Here is a 17923-nt window from a genome sequence, read left to right as displayed (position 1 = left end):
ATAGTGGGCAAAGGCGGGGTTGCTGGAAATGACGGAGGCTGATGGAAGAATAGGCCCTCTGGCTTGGGTATAGCAGAGGTCATGGGAGCAGAGTCCTGAGTGGTAACACTGAGAAGTGGGGTGCGGGGCTGGGGCTCTGAGTGCTTCACCAAGGAGCTTAGGTTACACACAGCCCACACACAAGGACTCATTCACCAAGCACTGTTCTAACTTAACCGTCCCATGTGCACCCAAAGTGTGGTTTGGGATTTGAGGCTTAACTTGGGATAAATACATAAACACTTTTTGGTTAGGGCTTACATTAAAGATAAAAATGTATCCCCTCTGAAAGCATGTATTTAACCTAAGGGTCCTAGCATGTGCCAATTTTCTGGGAAGAAGTTTGAGCAGGGAGGCAGTGAAGAGAAACTGGACTTTGGGCCCACGTGCCTTTCGTGTATCTTATACAATCTCTGTGTTGAAAGGCCACAAAGATCCAGCCACATGAGGAGGCAGTCTTGGCCTAGCTGAGGGCCCACATGCTCTGAGAAAAAGGGCCGTGAAGTCCAGACCCGGGCCGCCTAATTTTGTACTTCAACAAAGAGGTCCGCCCAGAACAACCCCACAGTGGGAGAGAAAGCTCTCTCGCTGATACGCAGGCAGAACTGGCTCTCCTCTGAGTTTAGTGAAAGGGCAGGCTCCTAGGCCAGGATGGGCTTGCCAGAGTCCTGCCAACTGGCTGAGGGCCTGTCCTTCCCCAGCTGCACGACAGCAGATGCCGCCAGCCGAAGCATAAATGCAGGAAAGCAGCCTGTCTCCGCATAGGGCGTAGGGGCACCAAATGTCGGCAGTACCTCAAGCAAGCTGTCGCCCACCAGGGCCACGAGCAGCTGGTGTGACTGACGCTCCCGCACCAGGGCTGCGTTCTCTGAGGCGTACATGGAGGTGAAGTCGAACATAGCCACGTCAGGCTGCCCGTAATGGTTCATGGCAAAGTCTAAAGACGGCAGCTGGTAATTGGTGGCAAAGTCTGCCGCTTCCCGGGCGTAAGAAAGCAGGTGGTCCTGGTTCACGTTCTCTGCACACAGCAGCCTCTCTGTGTCGATGTAGTCCTGGGGGTGGGGGTGGGGGTGGGGGGAGAGAACAGGAACACAGTGCGGCAGCCTGAATTCATCGCATTCAGACCCACTTCTTCACAGACGGGCTCGGAGTGGGCGTGTACAGTGAGGCTCATCAACACAGAAATAGGAAATCAGGGCCAAGGGGACAAAGAGGAACCAAATCAGCCATCTGTGAGGATTAACAGAGCTGTGATTAAGCATCAAACTTGGCTTTGAGCTTCCTGGCACCCGGGGCAAAAGGGAAATGTGATATATTACAGGGCTCTCTTATCAAAAAGAAGGAAGCATAGAAATTCCCAAGGGGAGGCAATTTTTTCCTGGCACTAAATTCTAAAAGAACGGTCTCACGTAGGGATTTCAACAGAGAACACTGTGTTGTAATGAACAGTGTACTTAAAAAACAGTCTTGCAGCAAATGTAGAAGCATATGTCCTGTGGCTGGTTCTCATGATAATGTCAGTAAAAATCAATGACAAAAGAGCGAGTAAAAGAGTGATTGATTGTATAATGGACTAAGCGAGGCTAGTGTGGTCCAGATATGCTGTGTGGAGCAGTCCGAAACGACCAGAAGAGAAATGGGTACTTGACAGAATGCAAACTTTCTCTCCAGAATCAGTCCCCCTTTTCCTGACAGACGGGGGCTACTCAGGGTCTGCTTGGCTTTCACAGTGTTCACTGTTCTAGAGGGTTAGGGTACCCACCCGGAGGGACACCGCTGGTGAACTGCAGGAAGCCTGTCTCCCAAGGTCAACCCTGTCCGTCGTGCAGCTAAAGAAACTAAAAGACTGTCTTTCCCAAAAGCTGACACAGAAAGTGCCCATCCCTGGGCGGGAGACAAGGGGAAGACAGGGACCAGTGTGTATAAGATATAAGACCAACACAGGCCTCGGGTCGTCAAGAGCAAGAGGTCAAATTCCCTTCTGCTGTTTAATGAGTGCATAACTTTGGAAAAGTTATGGAACTCTTCTGTGTTTCGATTTTTCTTACTTATGAAATAGGAATAAGAAAATCTAATTCACAGAGCCCTGGGAGGACAAACTGAGACTCTTACTAAATGCCCAGGCTGACGCCTGGCATGTGGGAAGTGCTCAACGAATGGAACTCCTGTCACTAATAGTAAGGTGGCACGAAATGCAGCTTATGGTGAAGCTGGCACCTGGACCCCCCCAAGGTGCCAGCAAGAGCATTTACGAAGGGCTTAGATGGCTCAGCCTCAGCTGTAGAGTGACCTGCTGGGTCAATTTTCCCAATCGCCATGATTTCAAATACCTGTTCTGGGAATTCTGATATTTCCAAACCCAAACCGCGTCACCCAAATTGCACCCAGCATTGGCCCAAGACATTTTGTAAGGTCATGGTGTGCAGGCTGGAGCTCCTGTTACTGGCTTTTCTTTCTCATACCTGTTCCTACAGTCACATGATCACTTTCCCCCCTTGAAGTGTGGAGATGAGATGGGAAAGAGTGAATGGATAGGTCTCAAAAATCCCCATTCTCAAACATGCTTCAAGCACCTGAGGTGGACCAGGTGACAGGTGAATGTGGACACTGTACAAGAAAGGTAATGCCTGGTGCCGATGCCCCAAACAGGAGTGCAGGGACCTGGCAAAGGGAGCAGACAGACCTGTACACTATACTGGGATGACAGCCCACCTGGCCCGGGGCTGCTCGGAGAAGCCATGGGGCTTTGTAGGGCAGGAGGTCCCAGGCAAGTGGGTGGATGGCAGAAGTAGACAAGAGAGAAAAAAGTGGGAATGGGGATATAAGGAACATGAGTAGGCCCAGGGAAGCAGTTCTAAATTCAGATAAAGGCAGAGGAATGAATTTGGGGTTCCATTTTCCACAGGCCTAGGGTGCTGAAGAGGCTGGATCCTAGATAGAGAGGTGGGGAAGTAGAGGGAGGCAGCAAAAATGAGCAAAGCTGGGTAATACAATAGGAAGAATAGTCACCCCAAGGGTTGAGCTGGAAAGAGGCTGTAGACCAGAAGCAAAAGTCAGGCAGTGCCTGTCCAGTGCTTCAAACGAGGGTGGACTCAGCCTCAGGGAACCTCCTGTGACATGTGTCTGTCTCACACACCTGGCAGCCAAGCTTCCACCATGAGGAGATCAAGCCTGCTGTGAGCAGGAATCCTAGTCTGCATGGACGTGGGCCACCCTCCTTGTGGGGAAAGCAAGACGGGCACAGCTGGGAGCCCAGATGCACAGTTTCTTGAGCAGAAACTTTCCTCTCCTTTCAGGAACCATAGAAGGAAGCCCAGAGATCAGCAGGAATAGATGAGGAAGCCGGTCCGTCAAGTCACAAGAACAACCACTGGCTCCACACCTTCTGTGTGCCTCTAGGTAGATGCTGACCCAAACAGGGAGAGGAAAAGAGAGAGGACTTGCCGTTCCTCTGGGAGCAAGAGAAGAATGCTAGTTTAAGTGGCTCAGGGACGATGGGCCAGCTCCCAACTTGTGCGAATGATAGAGAGCCTGGCTAGACATCTACAGACTCAGGCCAGAGCTCTTGAACCAACTGGGTACCCAGTTCTCCCATGTCCCGTTTTCCCAAGTGTAGCCTCTGGCCTCCAATTTCTAGACAGGAGTTCCTGTCTTACACCCAGAGGCTTCTCAGCACCAGCTCAGAAGGAGCCACCAGTGTCTCTGCAGGAGAAGGAAGCCTTGGTGAGGAAGCATGCGACTGAGATGTACTGCCAGCTGCCCCGTAGTTAGGATGGATGGGAGCAGAGTGTGTCATGCTCACCCGCCGGGGCCATGCAGAGAACCTGAGACAGGTGTGGAGGGGCTGTGACAACTGCCAAGCCATCGAGTCCCCAAGAGCAACATGTCGTGACCTGGACAAACGCCTTGGGACGACCGAGGGAACCTTAGCATTCCAGACGACTGGAGCACTCAGCCGGTGAAACAGGAAACCCAAATCACACTTTGCCTGATGCCCCAGGGGAGGGCTGACAAAAGCCTCCCCAGCCTCTGCAAAGATGCCCACTGCACCTATCCCCCTGGACCCCAAATGGTTCTTCACTATCTGACACAGGCAACATGGCAGAGGAGCAACTTCAGGAGGGACACCCGTGGAGCAGAGGGGAGAGGGAACATCAGCTTGCCTCCCCCAGACCGGGTCAGCAGTGGGGCATCAGATGCTGAGCCGATTGCTCACACATCTGCTGGCTGTGCTCAGCTTCATTCACATGTCCAGCAACTCAGGCTTTCAACAAAGACCTGACCAACGCAGAGAAGGCCCAAGGGAGGGCTGGGTTACTAATGCCACCTGGCAGGCTGCCAGCACAAGCCGGCGAGAAGACAGGCACATTCTTCTCTGACAAGCAGCAATGAATGGTCACCGTGCTGCCTGGGCTGTAGGCCCACGCCCAGAGAGCAGGCTGACCTCGGACGGCCTGGTCCTTATCTTGAGGCCATAGCAGTGGCAGGAACAGGGGCTCTGGAAAGGTTGAACACCTGACCAAAGCAGCTTCCAGCCCAGGGCCCACCACGGCATGGTCCTTCCTGCCAACCCTGCTCTCTGTGTAAGCAGGAAAATGCAGAGGCCAGGAAGCCAGCAGGACAAAAAAGCAGGTGTCCAAACCAGGTAGAGAAGTTATAAAGGGAAATCTCTAAACCCCTACATGCCAGGAACGGAGCTATGGACTCTGAATACGTTTTTAAACGACTCTTCCCAACAACCCTTTCAGGCAGAAACTATTACTCGTATTCTGCAGATGAGAAGACTGAGGTTCAGAAAGGTCAGCTTTGTCACCGTCCTGAGTTAATACCCGGCAGGGCCAGGTATTTTGAAGTCTTTTTAGCTGCAATAATAGAGCTTCTCCGCCATACCATGACAAGGAGGCCACAGCGTGAATTTCACAAGTGAAAGTGTCTCTGTGTCCCACTAAGACAAGGAGCCCCCATCTGCCTCCAAATGACGTTTGATCTCCCAGAAAAGCAGGCAGGGCTGAATGAGACGTGGGGACGGAAACGACTCAGCTGATCTCTTGGGAGTAATACCTGGGTAAGGGGCTCAGCACCCCTGCCCACAGCTCTGCGGAAACATGCCTGTGTGTATTGGTGTGGGTTCCTTCATCCAACACTCATGCAGCACCAAGGAGGAGGAGAGTGGTGGGCAGTGGGTCCTTCCCTGTTGCCCCCTTGCTCAGTTTCTGGCAGGATGATGTCTGCTCCTACACGTGCTGATGCCGCCAAGCCCAGGTCACAAAGGGAAAGACAGTTAGGACCTCATCGCCAAAGGGATACATACATTGATAATGACCCCTTTGTCCAGCAGGCTCTGCTTCTTGGCGGTCATGACAAAGTAGTGGGTGCAGTCCTTGTAGTAAACAATGTTCTCAAGATCAATCCCTGAAAAGAGAAGTGTTCACAGACTCAGTCAGTATCGCTTCCTCAGCGCCCAGTGGGTCAGGAGCCCTGCTTTGCCTCCTTATCTACCTGTGGAATAGCATGTGAGACAAGTGTTGGAGAGAGACGGGGCTGGAAAAGGGAAACCCGAGTACCAGGATTTACCCAGGTCAGCACGGCTAGCTCCTACAGTCCCACCGGACACTACTGCTTTCCTTTTCAATTGAGATGTAATCGACATGTAACATTGTGTAAGTTTAAGGTGTACAACATGTTGGTTTGATACATTTATGTTTTATAATACGATTAAGGCACTATTTCTTTTCAAATGAAACAATTCTTAGGGGCCGTGGACCAGTATTTCCAACTTAGAGCTGAGCAAGTGCTACTCGGGGCACAGCAGCCACGCAACGATGGGGCCAGGATTTGAACCCTGGACTATCTGATTGCAAGTCCCACCCACCAACCCTCCATACGGCCAGAGATGCAAAGAGCTGAGTGAATTCTCCAAAGATTATGCGAAGTGATGTTTCTAACCATTTCCTTGCTGTGTGTGAAAACCCAAATGCCCCGGGAGGAGCACCTCAGGTTAGAGGGCTGGGCTGTATCTTTTTGCACTTTCCACCAATTGCAGAAACTTTATAGATTGGCTTTCTGCATTTAAAACAATGCTGTGAGATGCTTAGCTCAGTGGTTCTCAAAGTGGGGTCCCTGGCTAGCAGTATCAGCACCATCTGAGAATTTGTAGGAAATGCAAATGATCAGGGCCCAACCCAGACCTACTGAAACGCTGGGGGTTTCAGTAGGGGACCAGCAATTCGTGGTTTAACAAGCCCCACAGGTGAGCCTGATTCACGCTCAAGTTTCAGAGCCACTGGCTTAGATTCTTTGAAGAGAGAAAGGAAGAGATGCATGGCCGCTTATCAGAGTCAACACAGAGGTGTACGGGGTAACCATGGGAACCCCTTTATTACCATTAAATAGGAAACAGCCATCAGTGCAGAGGCACCCCCTTCCCGCAGAGGAAATTCATCCGAGTCACTGTGTGATGGGCACTGGTGTAAAACAATGGCCAAAGGTGACGAGGACAGCAAAGTTTAAAGGAAGCTCATTGAAACATTTGGAAAAACACACTCAATGTCCTATCATAATTTATATTGGGTGACCTGTTTAAGTATTTTCTTGGTTTTTGAGGGGAAGGGAGTGTTAGAGAGCTGTTAAATTATACAAAGGGACATAATATGCCGGAAGGAAATACCTTTTTTTATTTAAATAAGATAATGCAACTGTGGTGAAATTCAGAGGGTCATGCAATGGGCAAACATCACTGTGGCCAGTGAGAGGCAGAGTCTGGCTCAACAACGAATCCCATTCCTAGAAAACTATCTTATCCAAATAATGCACCAGAAGCAGTTTTGGCTGTAACAATAAATAAATGAAAGGTCTAAGTCAGAGGCCAGCAAACTTTTTTCTGTAAAGGGCCAGATAGTAAATATTTTGGGCTTTGTGGGGCATTAACAACTACTCATGGTGGAGCAGCCACTGGCAACAGTGTAAACAAGTGGGCATGCTGTGTTCCCCTAAACCTTTATTTATGGACATTGAAACTTGAATTTCACATAACATTCAACTTTGTCACACAATATTCTTTTGATTTTTCTTCGCCATTCAAAAATATTAAAACCATTCTTAGCTTGAAGGCAATACAAAAACATGTGGACAGCCGGTTTGCCACCCATGGTTTAAATGCTTAAGCAGTGACAATACAGTCACTTAATGAGCTGTTGTGCCCAAACCAACCATCAGGAGAACTAGGCTGCAATATGGATAGTATTTAAAATGTGATACTACATGAGAGAAGCAGAATAGCAAGGAGTACTGCTGTGGGGACAGAGCCAGGAGAGCGGTTTCCAGGCTCTCGACCTCACGTGGAAAGGTGCTGGCTCAGGTAGTAGATGGCCATCAGCTGTAATTATTTGGCCATCAGCTTTAACCAGTGAGCCATTAGCTACTAATATAACTGCTGTGGCTGAGCTGGCAAGCGCAGATTGCGGCTAGCAAGTGTGGTTAGCAAGCGGATTGTGGATAGTGTTGATCCTACTTCCTGTCTCTCATCCAGCCGCCAGTTAGACTGGGGTGCAGGAAGACCCCTCGATGGGGTCCTGGCAGATGTTTGCTTTTGTGTCTTGACCAGCCACCAGCGAGAATATAGTGGTATGACTCCCCATCTATGGCCCCGTGCGTGTTCCTTTTCAGCTTCACCATATTCTGTCTCCACCCGCCAAGAGCAGGACCAGAGACCCTGCATTACAATTGCACTATGATGAGAGCTACTAGATCCATGTAAAAAGAAAGGATGCAGGTGGAAAATTACCTAAAAGGAGACTATTCATGAGCTAGGTGGTGCTGGGTGTGGATGATCTATTTTTAGTGTAAAGATTTAACACTGTTGTTACATTGCCTTTTCCAGGAGAAATATAAATTTTTAAATCAAGTTAAAAACGAAAAAAAAATCTGGAATTTACTTAATTGGGAGCAGGTGTTTCATCCCTCACTTTCTTCTCACCCTGCTTTATTTCCCCCCACCATCCTTATAGACCACTTGGCGTGTTAGTTATTTGTTTAATGACGGTCTTCTCCCCTCATAGAATGTAAGCTCTAAGAGTGGGGTTTTTTTGGTTTGGCCACTGTTCTATCTCACATCCTTGAACAGCATTTGGCACTCAGTAGGCATTCAATACATATTTGTTGAATAAATAAACGGATACTTTCTTTCCTCAAGGCCCACGCCTGGGGGACAACTGATGCCCCTGGGTGAGGGTCATGCTCCCCAGTACTCTCTGGACACCCTCAGGAGGAAGGGCAGGCAGCGCACTGCACAAAAGCACCTACGCTTTTCCAGGGACCACTCACAGGTTACTGGCTGCCCACTCACAGCGCTCCCTGAGTCTCATGCTGACCTCTGGCCGTATGCCAACAAGCATGCATTAACATGGTTAATGTGGGTGTCCCTCCCCGGACAGAGCCACTCGGGTGGGGACCGTGTCTGCTACGACTTTATATCCCACACCATTGAGTACGAGCACACAATGAGCATTCAGTAACTGTCTCCTGAATAAATAAATGTGTATCTATATTCATGAACAACATGGAGAACTTGCCCTCAAGAAGCCCTCTTGTCCTCAGAGGAATCCTGCCCATCATTATCCTAAGGGGAAATCTCTGCTTCCACTTCATCAGACTGAGTCTCCCAGTCCCAAGAGCTAGAAAAGCCAGATGCTCCTTGGGTCACTTTAGGAAGCGTGGACAATGGCCTGGTTTGGAGAGAGGTGATGGTCTCACCTGTTTCTTCCTTGAGGTCCTGGAAAAATTTCTGATTGAAGATGAAAGCCACGCCACTAATCTCTTCCACCTTGGCCTCAGCTGTGCTGTTTCTGTTTATGAAGTTGGCGGTGATTGCAATAGCCAACTTCCCACGGAATTCTTTTCTTCTGAACCCTGCATGAGGAAAAGGGAAGACGTGGGTCTTTCTTCTGGATTTGGTGGGCAAACTGAAAAAGATTACTGAGAAAACTATTCTCAGACGCTAATGAAACCAGAATTCTGAGTGTCTAGAGAACAGGGGCAGGCAGAAACGCCGAGGTTTGCACGCGAGGAAGAAACATCACCAGAGGTCTTTCTACATCAGTGGGACTTGTCCCGTTTCTTAAATCTACAGGACCCATTATCATGGTTAGATTTTGACAAACTAAAGGCTAAACAATGTTCTCCAACAGGTAATCACAGGGTCACCCTGTTAACGATGTGTTAGGCATTGTGGCTAGGTACATTCATGAAAGACCCACATGCACTTGCAACTTAGACAATTAAACTACTTTGTCAGCACTTTTCATGTTTTTTTTTTCCTTTGAAAAGTAGGATTATAAAATTGAATTCCTGTGGAACAGGAATATGAACAAATTTTCTTTCTATCTCAGGTCCACAATGGCTGGCACTTAGTACACACTAAGTAATTGTATGATGAATAGATGGCATTCTAACTTGCAATTAATTTAGTACAGTGATTCCTTGGGGTTCTTATAGGTTTCAATGGTTTACATTAAAATTGCTTTCTAATGGTGGTAAGAACTATGTACCCAATTACAATGTGGATTCCACCCCCCTCTCCCCATACGCACACACCAACCAGCAATTCTAGGACACCAGCTGGGGGTTCTATAATTCATCTCAACTCTGACACAGTCTCCCCAGAGACATCGGATTCTAGTGGTAAAGGGCTCAGTACCATCAGACTGCCCCCCACTTCAGATGCCAATTGCAAGCCCATGTTTCTGACCAACCAGCTATGGATGGGAGTTTCCAAGGAGCCTCTGCTTGGGTTCGATTAATTTGCTAGAGCTCACGACTTAGAGAAGCATTTTACTTACTAGATAACTCAGGGAGAGTCAGATGAAGAGATGCATAGGGCAAGGTATGCGGAAAGGGTTCTGAGCTTCCACCCCCCTTGGAGCACACCACTTTCCCTAAATAGCTACTTGTTTACCAACACAGAAGCTCTCTAAACCATCTTCCTTTTGCGTGTTAATGGAGGCATCATCACTTAGGCATGGCTGATCAAATCATTGGCCATTTGCTATGTTACTCCACCCTCACAACCCTTTCAGGGGGTCAGGGGCGGGACTGAACAAGCCTCTAATCACGTGGTTGGCTCCCCTGGCAACCAGTCCCCGCCTCATCTTTAGGGGATTTCCAAAATCACCTTATTAACATACACTCAGGTGTGGTGGAAAGGGGCTTGTTATGAATAACAAGACACCCATTTCACCTTTATGGCGCTGCAGAGATTTTAGAAGCTAAGAGCGAGAGATCAAATATTGTAACAAGATGCTCCCACTGCTCTTATCAGGAAATTCCAAAGGTTTTGGGAGCTCTGTCCCACAAAGGGATGAAGATCCAATATATATTCCTTATTATAAATCATAATCTCGCAGGTGGTCACACAGAAAATAAGTAGCAGGTGGTCACATTTCAGTGCACCATCTTCTAATTCTTTTCAGCATCTTGAATTTTCCGTCTGACCCAGACACTGTTGTTTACTTAACTCAAGGCACTCATCATACTAGCAGACTCACTGGCCTTAACCTTTGTCTTCAGACACCTTTGGGAATTCCTCTCACATTCCCTCACCACGCAATCAAGCTCATGCTGATTCCCAAATTCCTCTGTCAAAAATGCCTTTGACTAAAAATCTTGGGTTTCTATTCAATACTATTAAGTTGTTCTTCATGAGACCTTAGTCAAAATGGTCAGGAATGCCCATTATTTGCCTGACCACTGCACTGGACACCTGAAGCTGAATAATATTGTATGTCAGCTATAATTTAACACACACACACACACACACACACACACACACATATATATATATATATATATATATATATATTAGTCACAGGTTATGGAGTACAACATAGGGAATAGTCAATGGAATTGTAACAGCTATATACGATGTCAGAGGGGTAGTAGATTGGGGAGGGGGGTTATCACTTTATGAGGGAGGAAATGGCTAACTAGTACATTGTTTTGTACTCCTGAAACCAAAAAAGAAAGAAAGAAAAAATAAGAAAGAAAGAAAGAAAGAAAGAAAGAAAGAAAGAAAGAAAGAAAGAAAGAAAGAAAGAAAGAAAGAAAGAAATGCCCATTATTCTCTGCTATTTTTTAACTGGGGGTGATTGGCCTCCAAGGAAGGGCTTTTAGCAAAATGTGGAGACATTTCTGGTTGCCACAACTGGGGTTGCTACTGGTGTCTAGTGGGTAGAGATTAGGGGTGTCACCAAGCATCCTACAATGTCTTGGGGACAGTCCTCAAGACAAAGAATTATATGGCCCCAAATGTCAATAGTGCCAATTGAGAAACCCTGCTCTAGTCTACAGTTTTGGTCCTGAGATGCTGAAATGGCTCTCTTTCTTCTCACCCTTCTTTTCATGTTCATGAAAAGCCAAACTATACTCGAGCTGAGCATGGGTCCTGGATTTTCAAATATTCAGACTTACAGTTTCCTCAAGCCATCAAAACAGCCCCATAAACTAACAGCGCAACATTCAGATTGGCAGCTTAAAAGTCCTTTGTCAGGTATTGGTTGTTGATGGCAGGGGGCAGGGAGTAGGTAGGAAGTGATGAGAGGAAAAGCACTGGATGCATAACAAGTGGGAGGGGGCTTGGCTGGCCCACCTCACATCCTGAATTCTCTAACATCAGCCCCATTTCAGGGTACCTCAGAGAAGGTGCCTTCCCAGTCAGACATCTGCAGACTGCAGCCCTTGAGCAGGGCAAGCTCGAAAAGCAGACCTGTCCCCAGTCGAAGCAATGACATGTGGAACTACTTTATGCACAATCCATGTCTCAAATTAGTACAGTTAGTGCAAATTAATACAACCTATGTATCAGCTAATCTTGGGGCTGGGGTGGAGGTGATTGAAGGCATGTCCTGGCAACTGGGCACCTCTCTCAACCTAACTAGATCCTACCCCCAAGAAAACATCGTTATGCTTTCAAATTGAGAACCTAGAGAAGCATGGTTTTTGCACTTTGACAGTTTGGGCAAAACTGCCCAGCAGTGAAGGTGCTTAAAAGTTATGAAAAGAGATGGGTTCCTCCTTCTGGAGTATTATAGTTGACTGTAAACCAATTCCATTAATAGTATAAAAAGTGCTTCTCTTAGTTAGATCAAGTGTGAAAGTGCTTAGTACTATGGCTTGTACATTGGCAGGTGTTCAACAAATGTATGTCGGTTTTTTTCCCTTTTAATTTCCATGGCACTTTATAAAGCATTTTTTACATGAGTGTTTTTCCAACCCTTATAACAATGCTCTAAGAGCATTCTATGTTGCACATTTTACAGTTGGGAAAACTGAAGTTCAGAGAGAATTAAATAGCTGCTCTCTAAATGCTCAGCCTCAGGCATCAGAGGGCTGTCTGCCCTTCTATCAAGACCTTCAACTAGCTCTGGCATCTGTCATCTTGCCCTCTCTTCTCCACCCCGTTCCAGACACACCCCCTCCCACTCCCTTCTCCCCACCCTCAGCCCTAAGAAAAAGAGTCATTACCTTCCAATGTGTTCCTGCGGCCATCGGCACCAATGATGACATCAAACTCAAACTCTGACAGAGAGTGGTCTGCAGGGAGGAATTCTGCCCGCCAGCCAATTTCTATCAGGACAGAAAAATGAGGTGAGTTGCAGAGATAGGTGGGAAGAGAGGGTGACTACACCCCCCTCTGTGTTACCCAGGAGAAATAGGCAATGCCACCAGGTATTGGCACGCCAGACACAGGCTCCAGATGAAAGACGTGGAGTGGTCCAGATTCACATTCAAATCTGGAGTCCTTCTGGCTTTAGTTTCAGTTCAATGCAGAACAGGGTAAACCAGCAGCACCAACTCCATGCCTGGTTTTACCGGTTTCTATAAAAGTGGAGAGTCTATCCTCAGTGGTTCTCAAACCAGTCTCACTTGAGCCTTACTTTTCTCAATAGATTCTACCATGTTCTCTTCAAATTCCTGATGTTCTTCAGTGACCTCCCATTGCTAAACAGACCCCAAAGGATGTGTAATGAAACCAGTTTGAATTCTTATTTCATTCTGCTCAAAATGTTCTGTTGTGTAGCACACACTCTGTGAAACCATTTTTAGGTGAAACATTGCTGATTACTCATAATTAGGATTTCACATCCACAAGAGGTCTGGGAAAGGTAAGAGCACACAGGTCTCTGGAAGTTAAATAATGGATGCCCTGCTACAAAAGCCAACTAACGCCTTCCCTAAATTCTCAATATTCTGGGCAGATGACAGGAGAAATCAGAGTTGTAATCAGTGTGAAGCTACCAAGGTCTGTGGCACTAAACTGGCTCAAAACTGAAAGCCCTGCCCAGGCAGGAGAAGATTTCGATAAGTAAGACGCAGAGGCACCATGAACACACTCTCTGACCACGGTGTATATAAGGATCAGAATTTACAAAAACATACTTTTAAAAAGGAACAAAAATTACTAAATAAGACATAACCACAATGGGTGAATTTTGTGATTTGCAAATTATAGTTCAAAAAGTTTTCATATATTATACACCAAATAATATTTTGAACATTTATTTCACATTTGGTCTAGAAACTACACTTTCTTTACTGGATTTTAAACACAGCATATAGGTACAAGTGTATCCACATATCTATGTGTGTACATGCATAGCTTGAAGAGCACGTGAATGAATTTCATTCACGTGAACCAAATCTATGCCTTCTATCCTACTTCCTGATTAGACTTCATTTGACAAAATACCGCCTCCTAGTGGCAGGGTAACCAAATTACAGGTTTAATGGCTTACTAATAAATCCCCTGGGAGGTGAAGAGCAAACCTAAAGTGACCGCAATGGTCAAAAAAGGTAAAATATCTTTTGATGGAATTATGCCCCCAATACGAATAACTCTTACAGAAACATCCTCTGAGAGTTGCAAATGTGATTTCCATTTTGCAATAACTGATTTCTAGACAGAAAAGGAAAATTATACAGTACTCTGATTTTCTTGATCTTCAGGAGGCTCTAGAACCTTCACAAACTCCACATTCACATGGATTTCAACTCCCAATATCAGGGCCACCTTGAATAGGATGAGCTGCAACTGACGAATACCTGTTAGAAAGGAGGGGGAAATGAGGTGACTGTCAATAGCAATGTCTGAGCATCTCTTGTATACAGAACATTATATAGTCACTGCTCAGTGAGCTCTGAGTATAGCAGCACACCAATAATGGTCATTATGGAGAGTGAACTGTGTGCCAAACATTCTGTTTTCTCATTTCACCCTTATGGTGACCCTCTGGGATAATTATTTTCATTTTATAGATGAGAAATTGAGGCTAAATGAGGCTAAGTGACTTGCTCAAGATGACACAGTTGCCAACTAGAATGTGGACCCAGATCTGTCTGATTCTAAGACTGTGCTCTAGTCGTTAGATAATGCTATAAGGATAGAGGCTGTCTCTTTCCTGTGTCCTTCCTGAGTTGGGTGGTGGTTTTGATAAGATAAAGATGGGAAGAGGAGTAAACAGAGAGAGAGAAAATAAAGGGCCATAAGTAAAATCAGGTATCACTTGGCTCATTCTGTGTGGGACGTGGCCTAAGCTCTTAGCCATCAGGGTAAGGAGAAGGTAGGCGGGGCTGGGTGAGTGGGGGAGTTATCTCCACAAAGCTGGACTTATGGTTCTTGACTCCTACCCACTATCCTAAACTCCTCCAATGAGTGGCACCCTGTTTCTCTATTTTGTTCCCTGCCTTTCAGCACAAATGGCTATGCCTCCAAATATTTTTCTTCAGAGCACAAAGTTTCAAACTTTCTGTGGGTCTCTGCGTTTTATGGGCTTCACTCATGTAACATTTATTGAACATCTACCATGAGACAGGTGCTATGCTAGGCCCAGGAGATATGGAACACCCCCAGTAATGGAGGAAACACAGGTAAACAGAATGGGGCAGGGCATGGTGGTTGGGGAGCAGAGGACTGGCAGAACAGTCCTGAAAGCCAAGAGAGGAGGAACCAAGAATATCAATTCTCACAAAGAGATTAAGGAATATGAAGACTAAAGGAGGTCAGTCACTTGGGAGTTAGGAAGATTCTGGAGACTTTGGTGAAAATCTCTTTAGCTCAGTGGCGGGGGAGAAATCAGACTGCAATGGAAGGAGGCATGAATGGATAGTATAGACAAAGTCTACATCTCTTCTTTCTAGAATAAATACTTTGAAGTAGAGATAACAGAGGACTGGAGAGGCATTGTGAGATAAGGAGCAGGAAGACTAAGTGATGGGGCAGGTGAAAAGGAGAAAAGGAATCCAAGAGGGACTAGAGTTGGAGAGGAGGTAGCCAGCTCTGCCTCTGACCTTGGGTTGACAGGAAGGAATGGGGTCCTGGATGGAGGTGAATGCAGGAGGAAGAAGAAGGGGTTGGAAGGGGGAGTGCCCCCCAGTTCTTCTCATCCCCAGAGCATAGGAAGGAGAGCATCTGTTAAGAATGAGGAAGCTGTGGTGGAGGTTTGGAACAGCCATGGTGGGAACTGGAGGAAGATGCAGACACAGGACACGTTGAAAACTGCTGAGCAATGCTGAAGTTCGGGACACAGCTGGGGCTGGAGACCACGGTCGGTCTGAAAGGAAGCCAATCAGCTGGGGCTTAAAGAATCCAATGCCTGGAAACAGGCATTGGAGGAAGCCTGGCCTCTCCTTATAGTTTCAAGGTTCCTAGTCTATCTGGTTCCAGCACATAATAGGTGCTCAATAAATTCTCCCTGCTCTCTTTTCACAGGTATTGGAGGTGCTTTTGACAATGATCACTCTGAATGTTTGAATCTCAGTTCCAGAATCCTGCCAGTGTTTCTGTACACTGGGATATTTCCAAGGACTAGGGGTTAAATGGGAACCCCACCAATGGGGCAGAGAGGGGCTCCTGGCCTAGAAGGCAGCCCAACAGGCCTGGGGCCCTCACAAGACTTCCTGGTGCCCAGCTAAGCCTGATGAGAAAGTGGTGCTCAATGTTATTGTTCTAAATTGGTAACCAATATACATTCTTCTGTGGGTGGTAGACTATATCCTGAAAGCTGACACTGCAGCTTTCTGGGCAGATCCAAATTACTTTCCAAAGGACTCCTGGAATTTTCTCATGTCAGAGCAGAATAAACTCTGGGGCCACTGCTGGTAAGTTCTCCTGTATCTGAACTAAATTATATCTTATGTGGCTAACAATTCCTTCCAGTCATTCCCTCTTGAACCCCATCCTTTCCCATCAGTTCTGGTCCTCATAAAACATGGCCGTCAGGGTTCCCCTCCCACCCATGGGTTGAGAGACTATAACTCTGAATTCTGAAGTTTGGGCACACTGGCTGCTTTTTGCTCACTGTACACCATTGGATAGAAAGCATTTCCTGAGCACCTACCGGGTTTCCCCGAAAATAAGACTGGGTCGCGTATTAAGTTTTGCTCCGAAAGACACATTAGGGCTTATGTTCAGGGGATGTCCTCCTGAAAAATCATGCTAGGGCTTATTTTCCGGTTAGGTCTTATTTTGGGGGAAACACGGTACTACGTGCCTGGCACAGTGATAAGTACATTATGAGCTGACCTTATTTAATCCTCTCAGCAATCCTGGTAGGCAGGCATTAATGACATTTATGGGAAATTAAACTGGGGCTTGAAGAAGGTAAGGAATTTGATCCAAGTCACACAGAAAAGGGACAAGACAGATTTTGGACCCAAGTCTGTTCAAATCCTTGAACTCTCCCATAGTATTAATCCCCCTGACTTTCGGGTAATGGTTACTATATATAAATGGCTGAAGACCTCCTCCTGCACAGGGTGAGGAGAGAGGCAGCTGTCCCGAAGCCCGTCTGTGCAGATCTTGCCTTGAGAGACCCAGGCTTGAGGAACTCTGGAGCAGAAGTGTGCCTGCTCTCACCTCACCCCACCTAGGCATCCAGGAATGGCCCAGGACTGGAAATCCATGTCCTCTATTTCCTCTCCTTTTCTGGATAAACCCCCATCATGATGCCCCCTCTCTTTCTAAAGCTCAAGAAAACTTGGTACCAGATCTCTCAACTGTGTCATTTGTCTGCCATGGTTCTCCAGAACCAGCAACACAATGTCCAAACTCCTCTGCCCAAGAGGCCCTCAACAACCTGACCCATTTAATGCTTTTCTGCGGCTCGCTCTTCTGAACTCCTCTAGCAAGTCTGACTACTCTATTAAAGCACATTTTACTATTGACAAAACTCTCAGGGAGTTCTCTGAGAGGGCAGACTATATTACTTACCTCTACCTCTGTTTTCCATCCTTCATTCATTCAACAGAAGTTTATTGAGCAACTTCTATGTGTCAAGCACTTTTTTATGCCTTGGAGATAGTCTGGTGAGCAAGGCATGCCACAGTCTCTGACCTCACGGTGTTTACAGCCTGGTGGGTCATAGCACAGGGCCTGGCACAAGGCACAAATATCTGCCAGTTCGAAGTGTGGAGCCCTGAGGGACTTGCAATATGGAACGTGCTGGGGACTCCTCAATGTGGAGAGACTGTGTCCCACCCAGGGTCAGCCCCTCCCCTCATGGGGTGCCTCATCGGCTCTACTCACTGATGTGGTCGATGGAGCCAGCACAGAACTTCCCATAGAACTTCTTGGCTCCCAGGCCCCGCAAGTCATGGATGGTGAAAGGCCAGAGGTGCAGCACGTTGTTCCGGGAGAAGGTATCTCTCTTCTCCACCACGACCACTTTGGCCCCTAGGTAGGCAAGTTCAATGGCAGTGCGCAAACCACATGGTCCTCCCCCAACGATGAGACACTACAGAAGTGAGAGAGGAGAGAGACACTCAGTGACCCCTAGCATTGTAGATACAAACTCCTTGTTAACAATGTAATTGAGGAGCATACCCCCAACCACCT

General features: G+C 47.0%; 1 protein-coding gene across 16 annotated transcripts in view; it reads right to left on the bottom strand.

The window, feature by feature from the left end:
• MICAL2 (microtubule associated monooxygenase, calponin and LIM domain containing 2) overlaps positions 1-17923 on the bottom strand; it is a 203808-nt gene that overhangs the window by 98876 nt on the left and 87009 nt on the right. For all 16 annotated transcript variants that reach the window (XM_088791640.1, XM_074336000.2, XM_074336004.2 and 13 more), the window contains 6 exons: positions 17615-17822; positions 14017-14133; positions 12556-12657; positions 8791-8946; positions 5351-5451; positions 834-1091 (listed from right to left, as the gene is read on the bottom strand). In XM_088791640.1, the coding sequence (XP_088647766.1) occupies positions 834-1091; positions 5351-5451; positions 8791-8946; positions 12556-12657; positions 14017-14133; positions 17615-17822 (942 nt within the window). The remainder of the gene's footprint in view (positions 1-833; positions 1092-5350; positions 5452-8790; positions 8947-12555; positions 12658-14016; positions 14134-17614; positions 17823-17923) is intronic.

Source organism: Rhinolophus sinicus, chromosome 14, assembly GCF_057876585.1.
Source record: "Rhinolophus sinicus isolate RSI-liver-muscle chromosome 14, RSI-T2T, whole genome shotgun sequence".
NCBI lineage: Eukaryota > Metazoa > Chordata > Mammalia > Chiroptera > Rhinolophidae > Rhinolophus > Rhinolophus sinicus.
This window is presented reverse-complemented; position numbering and strand designations above follow the sequence as displayed.